Source organism: Pantherophis guttatus, chromosome 1, assembly GCF_059756535.1.
Source record: "Pantherophis guttatus breed Tessera chromosome 1, ASM5975653v1, whole genome shotgun sequence".
Lineage (NCBI taxonomy): Eukaryota > Metazoa > Chordata > Lepidosauria > Squamata > Colubridae > Pantherophis > Pantherophis guttatus.
Genome location: NC_142063.1, coordinates 348,639,229 through 348,650,854, shown reverse-complemented (window position 1 = coordinate 348,650,854; position 11,626 = coordinate 348,639,229). Strand labels below are relative to the sequence as shown.

At 53.5% G+C, this 11,626-nt stretch overlaps 1 protein-coding gene across 3 annotated transcripts; it reads left to right on the top strand.

Moving 5' to 3' along the window:
• Nucleotides 1-2,153: 2,153 nt before the first annotated feature.
• Nucleotides 2,154-11,598, top strand: LOC117669806 (uncharacterized). Of its 3 annotated transcripts, none has more exons than XM_087890657.1 (6): nt 2,154-2,392; nt 5,432-5,584; nt 9,042-9,135; nt 9,734-9,880; nt 10,198-10,293; nt 11,286-11,598. In XM_087890657.1, exons 2-6 carry the CDS (start codon nt 5,462-5,464, stop codon nt 11,501-11,503), a joined length of 678 nt encoding a protein of 225 aa, XP_087746783.1. In that variant the 5' UTR covers nt 2,154-2,392; nt 5,432-5,461; the 3' UTR covers nt 11,504-11,598. The 3 variants fall into 3 exon arrangements, with proteins under 3 accessions (XP_087746783.1, XP_087746777.1, XP_060550405.2); XM_087890651.1 differs by lacking the exon at nt 2,154-2,392 and adding an exon at nt 3,980-4,096; XM_060694422.2 differs by lacking the exon at nt 2,154-2,392 and adding an exon at nt 4,062-4,200.
• The last annotated feature ends 28 nt before the right edge of the window (nt 11,599-11,626 follow it).

The following is an 11,626-nucleotide window of genomic DNA, read 5'->3' as shown; positions in this document are numbered from 1 at the left end:
TTTCGGCAAAACTGCCCCCGTGGGTTCGCTTAGCGCCGCAACATTCAGTTAACGGTTGCTGCAAATTTTAACATGATAAATTTTTACTACTGTTATGACTTACGACTGTCGTGGGTGGGTTCTATTAAAGTCATAACTTGAAGATTATCTATAGAACAATGTTTCTCACCCATGGCCACGTTAAAATGGGTGGACTTCCACTCCCATAATCCCCCAGCATACATTCTCCATCCTGTCTTGGATGCTAGAATTGGGTCCTTTCCCTTGCCCCTAGAAAGAACCCGGATGCCCCCGAAGAACAGGAATTACAGCATTCTTCGACTTACAACCATTCATTTAGTGACCATTTGATGCTACAATGGCATTGAAAACATTGACAGGCCGTTTTTCACACTTACGACCATGGCAGCATCCCCATGGCCATGGGATCAGAATTCAGACGCTTGGCGAAGTGACTCGTATTGATGACGGCTGCAGCGTCCCGGGGTCCCGTAATCCCCTTTTGCGACCTTGTGACAAGCAAAGTCAATGGGAAAGTCAGATTCACTTGACAGCCGTGTGACTCACTTAACAGCTGCAGTGTTTCACTTAACAACGGTGGCAAGGAAGGTCCTAAAATGGGACAAAACTCACTTAGCTGTCTCACTTAGCAGCAGACATTTTGGGCTCAGTTGTGGTCGTAAACCGGGGACTGCCCGGTTGTTCTTTTCCACATCAAATTCCCGTCACAGGAGCCATTGTCCGCAGGCACCGTCTCTGCTGCTGGGAAGCCAGTTGATCAGCTGCCCATTCAAACTCTCCAAAGCGTCCAAGGTCTGGGCCGTTTACTTTTCAGCCTCTCTCTCTGAGCCTTGAAGCCAGGGCATTTCTCCCTGCAGGAAGCCCCCCACCCCCAGGGTTCAAGGCCTGGGCAGCTCCCGCTCTGCTGATCTCCTGGGTCTCCTCTCTGGGAGTGCCGAATGCCTTGTGGCCGAAGGAGATAGATAGGAGTTGCTTTTCTTCCGCTGACATCCCGAAAAAAGAATTCTTTGTCCTCATCACTGCTCTGACGAAAGACGGGACCGTCTCTAAGGGCGAGTCCTTCTCCACATCCAGGCTGCTCCCAGAGCCTCTCCTGATTTTGGCCCCGTTTGTCCAGCAACGCCTGCAGAGAGATACTTTGTGTTGCCACTGTGGGTGCCTGTTGTTCGGGACGCTCTGATTGTGGGAGCGCGGTCTGTCCCTGCTCGGAAGGCTCCACATCCGACCTCCAAAAGAGCCCCCGGGAGAGGGGTGGGTGCTGAGCTACGAACCGGGGTGGTTTAAGGTCCTCTGCCTTGAAAGGGGGTTGGGCTAGAGGACCTCTGAGGTCCCTTCCAGCCCTACACTTCTATCTTCTGAACCAGGGATCTCCACACTTCATAAAGACTTATGTACTTAAACTCCCAGAATTCCCCAATCAGCATAGCACTGATGATATTACCTAGTTGGGCCATGAAATCTCTGCAAGAAAACCCCCAAGCTCAGAGAGCACCAAGGACCCCACCTCTTCTTCCTCCTTCTCCCCCCTCCTCCCCTCCCTTCCCTGCTTCTCCTCCTGCTCCTCCTCCCTCTTCTCCTCCATTTGGCAAACCCTGCTCCCTTCTAGCCCTGATGACATTACCTACTTTGGTAATGAAATGTCTGCAAGAAACCTACCAAGCTCAGAGAGCACAAAGGACCCCACAGTCTTCCTCCTCCTCCTCCTCCTCCTCTTCCTCCCCTATACAAACTCCCCTCCCTTCATAGGTGTCTGGGGAATTCTGAGATGTCCATAAGTCTTAAAAGTTGCTAAGTTTGGAGAGCCCTGTTTTAAACTTTCTCCCTGGGACCCCAATAAATGAGGAAACACACTTGAGGAGTAGGCGCAGAGAGATAACTCACGGATTTGCCCACAGAGCCCTTTCTTCCAGGCAAACTCAGCCATGCAGAATGCCCTCTGGAGGGGTGGATTTTCACCAGATTTTAGCTGGAGCAAGGTTGGGAAGAACAAGGAGGGTCTGTGGGTTGTGGGAATGCAGCCGCTGCTCTGGAACGGAGCCAGCAGGGTCAGGCATAATAGCTGGATTGCTTGGCTTGGACATCTCTGGGCTTTATTCTCCAGGGTTTGGGGCCGAGACAAGCGATATTCAACTGCTTTTGAAATGAGGGCAATGGAACTCAAGGCGTTTTAGGATCTGTAGATGAAACCAAGCCAGGGGATCGGCTGGCGTCTTACAAGAATTCTCGGATCAACAAACATGAGCCTGGCATCCAATGCAACAGGAAGATGTTCCAAGAGAAGGGAAGGTTTGCAGCTCAGGACTGAACTACGGAGCGCTTGGGGCTCTCTGAGCGTGGTCGTTTCCTTGCAGATGTTTCATGACCCAACTAGGTAACTTCATCAGTGCTAAAAGAGTGGGGGGGGGATTCCAGGGGAGGAAGAGGAGGAGGAAGAAGAGGAGGGGTTCTTGGGGCTCTCTGAGCGTGGTCGTTTTCTTGCAGATGTTTCATGACCCAACTAGGGAACTGCATCAGTGCTAGAAGGGAGGGGAGTTTCTGGAGAGGAGGAGAGGAAGGGGAGGGGGCAGGAGGAGGAAGACCGCAGGCTCCTTGGTGGTCCCTGAGCCTGGCTGTTTCCTTGCAGACGTTTCATTACCTAACTAGGTGGTGTCATCAGTGCTAGAAGGAAACAGGGTTTGTGGGGTGGAGGAGGAAGAAGAGGAAGACTGTGGGGTCCTGGGTGCTCTCTGAGCCTGGTGGCTTTCTTGCAGATGTTTCATGACCCAACTAGGTAACACCATCAGTGCTACAAGGGAGGAGGAGGAGTGGCGGCTGGATTCCCACAACCCACAGAACTGCAAGGACTCACTTAACAACAGTGGAAAGAAAGGTCATAAAATGGGGCAAAACTCACTTAAGAATTGGCAACAGATCTTAACAACAGAAATGTTGGGCTTAGTTGCGGTTGTAAGCGGAGGACAACCTGAAACCTGAATGTTTTTATTAATGGGGGGGGGAGATAAGCGGAGCCCAGCCTTGGGGAAGGCAGGGGGGGTTTCCAAACCACCAGCAGCCCCTTCAGGTCCCTCCCTCCTCTCCTCCTCCCAGATGTCTCAGGGGCCGAGCAGAAGCGTCTGAGTAATTCTGCCCTAAAACATCTGGCCGGGGAATTCTGGGAGTTGAAGTCCACCGTCTTAAAGCCTCCAAGGTTGAGAAACGGGAAAGAGGCAGTTGTTGCTGCCACCTCCTGGCCAAAGCGGTGTACGGCAGCCTTCCTGCCGCTAACGCCTTCAGTAGGCGAGCGCTACACTTCAAAGGCTCCGTGTGCGGGGTCGGGGAAGTTTGAGGGCATCTAGTCCAGCCTCCTGCACCGTGCAGGACTCCCCTCCCTCATTCTGGCAGGGAGACCTCCAACCCCCCCCTTAGAAACCTCCCGCAAGGGGGAGTTGACTCATCGGCTGATCGGTTGATTGAGACTCTAGGCGACCACGCAGGACAGATTTGCCCCCTCCCCACAAGGAGGGTCTCTTCCCCCCCCCGCGTGGACCTTCAGGCTTTCCTGCGCCGGGGTCCCCCCCCCCTTGGTCAAGAAATTCCTCCCAATTTGCAGGCTGAACCTCTTCTTTTAAGGTCTTCTCTCCCTTTCGACACACCAGAGATTCCAGACACGGTCAAAAAAGTCAAGATGGCGGCCGCACAGCCCTGCTTCTGACATGCATTGCACCCGTCCTGCCACCCTGGCCCCTATCTTGAGCTTTTGGACCCCCTCCCCGCTGTCCAATCTCCAGCCTTTTGCTCCCTCCTTTCGCCCCGATTGGGGAGAAGCCCCTCTCCCCGGACTGCCTTCCCGCCCGCCCACACCCGCTCCCGGCTTCCGCTGGCCCCCGGGATGCCCCCCTCGCCCGCTGCCTCTGCCAGCCACCGCCGGGCACTGCCAGCCCCGCCGCTCTTCCCGCCCCCTTCCCAGCCCCACAGTCCAGCGGCCACAGCGGCCGCTCCCTGCATTTTCTGGCCGGGGTCACGAAGGAAGCCAGTCCCCAAGGGGTCCCCCGTCCTTGGACTCGCAGGGGGTCTCCGGCAGCCGCCCCTCGGCCAGGTAGGGGCCACTTCGGGGGCTGGGCGGGGGGCTTTGCAGAGAAGTCCCGATCCGCACCTGCTGGCCCAGCACCTGAGCGCTCGGGAGCGGCACTTTCCCCAAAGGTGAGCGCGGGGAGGGGGCGCTGGCTGCAGGAGACCCCAAGGGGAGGTTCCCCACCCGGGAGAAAAATCTGCCTGCCCGAATTCGCTCCTAGGACTTGGTCTTCAGAGCACCGGGAGGGGGTCTCCCTCCTGCTGGGAACGCAGAGACCCTCCCGCCGAAGACAGGCCCCCTCCCGCGTATTAAATGCATTCATTGATTTATCGCGTTTATTGGCTGCCCGTCTCACCGCGGAGTTAACTCAGGCTGAAAAATTCTGTTTTAAATGCAAATTGGGTCTCATTTACAGCTGTCTATTTAACACCATCGTATTTATATTTATGTTCATATATCATATTCATATTATAATATTTAACATCATCAGTCGCTCAAGAAGGGGGCAGAACCCAAAACTTCACTCAAAACTTTGGACTCCTGGAGACTTTGGACAGAGACCCTCCTGGGCGAATTCTTTGACCCAGGGAATAAGTGGATCCCATCCTGCTTAGCTTTCCCTGCTCAGGCTCATCAGGCAAGCCCTGGGGGCCCTTCAGCAGCCCTCGAAGCCCACCCCCCACCCCCACCGCTCAACAGGGATGAAAACGGCAGAAAACGACAGGAAGTTTTCCAACTGGCACTAAATAGACAAGTAGACAAAAGCAGCTTTGAGTCTGCAGCTAAGATGGCTTTTTTGGGGCAGAGTGTTGGGGCTGCCAACTGCTGCCCAGCTCCGCTCAGATTAAAGTCCACTTCCTTGGTCTCATGTGGGGGTCCCTGGGGCACTGCCTGTAATCGGGAGGTGTCCTGTTGGAATTTATTTAGCTGGGAAAGGTTGAGGTGTTGCAATTTGTCGCCAGGGCAAAGGGCCTGTGAAAGGCACAGGGGAGCAAATTAGTCTCCACCTGCATACAACGGCTTCATTTGCATTATTTAATGCAGGGTGGGTGTCCAACCTTGGCAATTTTAAGACCTGTGGACTTCTGGTTGGGGAACTCTGGGAGTTGAAGTCCACAGGTTTTAAAGTTGCCAAGGTTGGACACCTCTAATTTAGTGAATCTGCTCCCTCTTTAAAATCTCATTTCCTCAACAATCCTCATTCACCCTTTCCCCCCCCCCCCGCCCTATTGACCCCTCCCCACCTTCCCACCAAGATTGCATTTTTAAGTGCCCTGCCTGGCTGCGCCCCACTTTTTCCAGCCTGGACTGGTTCTGCCCAGCCAGTCTGAAGTGCCTCTCTCTGTGCCCCCCCTCCAGCCCCACCCGCTGGCAGCATAGCCTCTGCCCATGGACCTGAAGACGGTGCCAGCCTCCCGAGAGCAAGGTTGGTATTTGAAGCTGATGGCTCCCAACATCAAGGGCCCCTCCTACGCCTGGCTGGACCCCTCTCGTCTCTACTGCCACCCCCAGGTATGAGGAGGGGGGGGGTCAAACCTCTGCAGGAAGGGGGCATCTGGGGACTGAAGGAGGGAAAGGGCTTTCTTCTCTCTCTCTTGGGGTCTTCTGCACCCCCCTAGATCTTCCCGGGGATGAGCCTGGGCAGTGCCACCCAAGAGGTTGTCTGCACTCATTGGTCTGAGCCTGATGGGTGTGCAAGGCAGCCCCCTCTGTTGCTCTGAGTTGAGTGACTGCCTGATGTCTATTATTAACAGGGTCTAAGGTGTCTCCACTTAAACGCTCTCGCAGAATGCCATGTGTAAGGGGCTAAATTTAGCCCTGGGAATGAGTTAACCAAGAGGGAGGGCCAAGCCAGAATCTGTGGGGGAGGCCTCTGGGCCACCGTCTCCTGGGGAGCCAAGTCCCTGATGGGGCTTCATCAGAATAATTGGGGTGGGGAAGGAGGCCTCACCTGGCACTCCAATACCTCCCCGAAGGGCTCTGGTCATGACAGAGCTGGGAGGAACCTTGGAGGTCTTCTAGTCCAGCCCCCTGCTCAAGCAGCAAAATGAACCTATATCATTTCAGACAGGTGGCTGTCCAATCTCTTCTTAAAAACCTCCAGTGATGGAGCGCCCACGATTTCTGGTGGCCAGCTGTTCCACTGGTTAATTGTCCTCACTGTTTGGAAGTTTCTCCTTAATTCCAGGTTGCTTCTCTCCTTGATTAGCTTCCACCCGTTGCTTCTTGTCCTGCCTTGTGGTGCTTTGGAAAATAAATTGACCCCCTTCTTCTTTGGGGCAGCCCCTCAAACATTGGAAGATGCTGTCATGTCACCTGTAGTCCTTCTTTTCTCTAGACTGGCCAAACCCACTTCTTCCCTCCGCTCTTCATATGTTTTAATCTCCAGGCCTTTAATCATCCTAGTTGCTCTTCTCTGCACGTTTCCCAATATCTTAACGTAATCTTTTTTGTAATGTGGTGACCAAAATGTGGATCCTCCTCCTCCTCCTCCTCCTCCTCCTCCTCCTCCTCCTCCTCCTCCTCCTCCTCCTCCTCCTCTGGTGCTTTGGGGAATAGGTGGATCCCCTCTTCTTTCTGGCAGCCCCTTAGATATTAGAAGACGGCTATCATGTCTCCCCTACTTCTTCTTTTCATTAGATTCTAGCCATTCCCACTTCCTGCAACCGTTCTTCATGTGTTTTAGAGCCTCCAGTCCCTTAATCCTCTTTGTTGCTCTTCTCTGCACTCTTTCCAAAGTCTCCACATCTTTTTTACATCATGGCGACCAAAACTGGATGCAGGATTCCAAGTGTGGCCTTACCAAGGCCTTATAAAGCGGTACCAACACTCAAATATTGGAAGACTGCTACCCCAGTCCTTCTTTTCACTAAACTAGACAGCCCCAATTCCTGCAACCGTTCTTTGTATGTTTTAGTCTCCAGTTTCCTATGATCCATAAGGCTGGGCTGAGTGGGGATAATGGGGAATGTAGTCAACCTATTAGCCTATCCACCACCACCACCAACACCCCCCCGTTTGAGCTGGTTCCAGGGGGCCAAAGAGCCTTGGTAGTACAGTGGTCTAAGGCACCCTGTTATTAAGCTGGTTATTAAGACCAGCTGCCTGCAATTACTGCAGGTTCGAATCTCGCCAAGGCTCAAGGTTGACTCAGCCTTCCATCCTTTCTAAGGTAGGTGAAATGAGGACCCAGTTTGTGGGGGCAATAAGCTGACTTTGTATAAATATACAAAAGAATGAAGGCTATTGCTTAATGCATTGTAAGCTGCCCTGAGTCTCCGGAGAAGGGTGGCATATAAATCAAATTAAAAAAAAAAAAAGTCTTCCAGGGGGCCTGATCTGGGGCTGGCCAGAACTCTCTCTGGGGTTCTCCCTCTCTCACTGGTTTGCCTGAATTAGCCGGTTGCCAATTTGGTGAATGGTTTTGCTCTGATTGTAGCAGCTTCATCAAGTACGGGCATCTTCACTCTTGACCTGTAAGGCAGTGGTGGGATTCAATTTTTTTTACTACCGGTTCTGTGGGCGTGGCTTGGTGGGCGTGGCATGGTGGGCGTGGCAGAGGAAGGATACTGTAAAATCTCCATTCCCTCCCCACTCAAGGGGAAGGTTACTGCAAAATCCCCATTTCCTCCCGGTCAGCTGGGACTCGGGACGCAGAGAATAGATGGGGGAGGGGCCAGCCAGCATTTTTACTACCGGTTCTCCGAACTACCCAAAATTTCTGCTACTGGTTCTCCAGAACTGGTCAGAACCTGCTGAAACCCACCTCTGCTGTAAGGACATCAAGTGCAGGGGGAGGGCGCCCAATAACCAGGGGTGAAATCCAGCAGATTCTGACAGGTTCTGGAGAACCGGTAGCAGAAATGTTGAGCAATTCAGAGAACCGGCAAATACCATCTCTGGCTGGCCTCCGAGTGGGGTGGGAATGGAGATTTTGCAGTATCCTTCCCCTGCCACGCCCACTAAGCACGTTCACAGAACCGGTAGTAAACAAATTTGGATTTCACCACTGCCAATAACCCTCCATTGCTTGGGAAATGGGGGTGAAGTGGGGTGGGGGGAGAATGTAGCCAGAAACAATGGTTCCCTCGGAGCTCCAGGAATCCGCTTCCCGCCCAACTGGGCAGTTAAGTCTACTTACTGCAAACTAGGGTTCCAATGAGTTTAAGATGGGTGGACTTCAACTCCCAGAATTCCTAAGTCCATCATCCCTCTTAAAGCATCCTGGCTGGGGGATTCTGGGAATTAAAGTTCACTGATCTTAAAACAGGGGAATCCTGGGAGTCAAAGTCCACCCCTCTTAAACTTGCTGAGGTTGAAAAATGTGTCTTCCAGGCGTCCTTTGGCATCTGAAGACCAGCTTCTTCTTTTTTTAAATTTGATTTATATGCCGCCCTTCTCCGGAGACTCAGGGCGGCTTACAATGCGTTAAGCAACAGCCTTCATCCTTTTGTATATTTTGTACAAAGTCAGCTTATTGCCCCCACAAACTGGGTCCTCATTTCACCTACCTTAGAAAGGATGGAAGGCTGAGTCAACCTTGAGCCTTGGCAAGATTCGAACCTGCAGTAATTGCAGGCAGCTGGTGTTAAATTACAGTGCTTAGTCTGTTGAGTTATCCAGGCTATCCAGCTTACCGTTCTCTTCAGAATGTTTCACAGGGCAGCGTGTTCAGATCTTCCATTATGCCATCTTTGTAGCAGGGAGGCGGGTTAAGGTGGCATCCTTGTTACCAGGATGGGCTTAATTCTCCCCCACGGGCATCGTAACCTTTGCAAGTCCTGTAGCTCTTCCATGGTTTATATTTTCCTTGCAGTTTATCCGAGGGATGCTTTAAATGTCGGAAGCTGGCCTGAGTGACAAAAGCAGAAACTCAGCCCCTTGATAAATAAGGAGACACGCCTCCCGGGATGGTTTTTCTGTGGGTCTGCCCCCCACGTAGCTGCCCCCTTCTCTTGCCTCCCCACAGGCCTTGCAGGACTGCGTCGAAGATTTGGTGCGACCGTTTCGGGACGATGCCATCGACCAAGTGGTTGGCATTGATGCCATGGGGTTTGTCCTGGGTAGGTCTCTCTTGCTTCTCTTTCAGCCCCCTCGCCCAAGTGCTCAGCTGTGGGGGGGAGGGGGAGACACCCATTGACAGGGCAAGCCACTAGAATATAAACTGAGAGCAAACCCCCCTCCCTTCTAGCACTGATGATGTTCCCTAGCTGGGTCATGAAATGTCTGCAAGAAAACAACGAGACACAGAGAGCCCCAAGGACTCCTCGTTTGAACCCTGAGCCAGAAAGAATTCTCCCTCGTGGGGACGTTTACTCCTTCTCCACCCAGCACACTCCCTGGCCAGTGACTCTCCCTTTGCTCCATCCTCCTCACGGGGTTGTCATGGCCAGGATAAAAACAGGGAGAAAAGCACCGGCCAGCAACCCTTAAGGCATGGCCCCATTCCCCCTAGAGGCTTCCAAGTGGGGCCCGTTTGATCAGCTGCCAAGGGCTGGTTCCCTGGATTCGGAGGTCAGACTGGATGACCTCTGAGATCCATCTAATCCATCGTGTAATGACTCTAGGAAGGACTGAAGGTAAAACTGGCTAATGACCAGGATCTGCGGCTTCTCTTAGGAAGGACCCTCCCCACCCCCAAATGCTTTCCCCCCCATCCAGGCGCCGCCATCGCCGTCACCCTCCGAAAAGGCTTTGTGACCATCCGGAAAGCTGGCCACCTCTGTGTCGAGACCCACACGCAGACCTACAGGGACTACACGGACCGTGAGAAAGTTATGGAAGCTCGCACAGACGCCATCGGCCCAGGTAGAGGACTTGGGATGAATTACCCATTACATTTATATGTCAATTCTGTGCCCCTTTGCTAGCAATTCTGGGAGTTGAAGCCCATAACTCTTAGGTTTCCAAGGGTGGACACCTTTTGCTCGAGCTGGGGTGGGAATCATCGGTGGGGGCATCTGCCCAGGGATGGCATCCAGTGCTGCTGGGCACTCAGACAGAAAGTGGCCTGGAAAACTCCACCTCCACCTGCCAGGACCCCTCCCTCAAGGGCTGGTGGGGGAGGACAGGTTCTCTGGGTGAGAAAGACCCCAGACCCACCTTGGTTCTGCCCCCTCCTCCAGGTGTCCGAGTCCTGTTGGTAGACCAGTGGGTAGAGACGGGGGGCACCATGCAGGGCGCCATCCAGCTGGTGGAAGGGCAAGGCGGCGTGGTGGCAGGTAAGGAGAGGAAGGGGCACTCAGGGTGGATTTCCTCCCCGTGCCAGGCCTGAGGGCTAGTCTTCGAAGCCTCCACGTGCAATGGCAGTCTACCTTAGAGACTACAGCCCTGGGAAATCCAGTAGGGCTTCTTAAATGCATTTCAGCGGCTCCCAGTACAACCTCCATGTTCAGAGAGAGTCTACCTCAGGCTGGCACCATTCAGTTGTTATGCAACCTTCCCAGTAGTACCTTCGCTTTCAACCTCCTGACCCACCCAGTGGGCACCAGGTTGGAGAGCGAGGCTGCAGGTTGGGTACCAGCACAACAGAGATGATTAGTGGGCTGGAGGCTAAAACATACGAAGAACGGCTGCAGGATTTGGGTCTGTTTAGCTTAATAAAGAGAAGGATGGGGGGGGGACATGAGAGCAGAGTTCCAATATTTGAGGGGCTTCCAAAAGAAAGAAGAGGTCCACCTGTTCTCCAAAGCACCGGAAGGAAGGACAAGAAGCAACGGATGGAAACTAACCAAGGAGAGAAGCAACCTGGAACTAAGGAGGAATTTCCTGAAAGTGAAGGCAATTAACCAGGGGAACTACCTGCCACCAGAAGTTGTGGGTGCTCCATGACTGGAGGTTTTTAAGAAGCGACTGGACAGCCATTTGTCTGGGGTGGTATAGGGTAAGAGTGTCCAGCCTTGGGAACTTTAAGACGGGTGGACTTCAACTCCCAGAATTCCCCAGCCAGCTGGCTGGGGAATTCTGGGAGTTGAAGTCCACCCGTCTTAAAGTTCCAATGTTGAATCCTTCTGGTGTAAGAACTCTTCCTTGAGCAGGGGGCTGGACTAGAAGACCTCTAAGGTCCCTTCCAACTCAGTCACTCTGTTAAATTACATCCTGCTGGGAAAGTCGCCAACTGGCCTTTGGGTCATGAAGCCGGACCTTGGAGGAGCTGACCGTCCAGCCAGCTCTGATGCTTTGCCCCTCCCCCCCCGCCCTCTCTCCCCTCCAGGTATCGCTGTCATCTGCATTGAAGACAGTGAGGGCGGCCGCTGGCTGAAACGCCACTACAAGTGGTCCCACTGCGTGGCCCCCCACCTGATGCCCCAGTTTAACGCTCACCAGCTGGACTCCTTCCAAGCTTTCCGAACGAGCCTCCCCAGCCAGGAGCAGCCGCAAAGGGCCCCGAGCCACATCTCCGAACCAGGGGCCCACAGCAGCTCTGCTTAGCCTGGGACCCCGGAGGTCCTTCCTGCAGCCCCACGGCTTCACCCCTCCACCCAGCAGCTTCTCTGGCCCCTCCAAATAAACCCCCCACCATCCTGTTCTGTGCATATGAATTTATGTAGATAT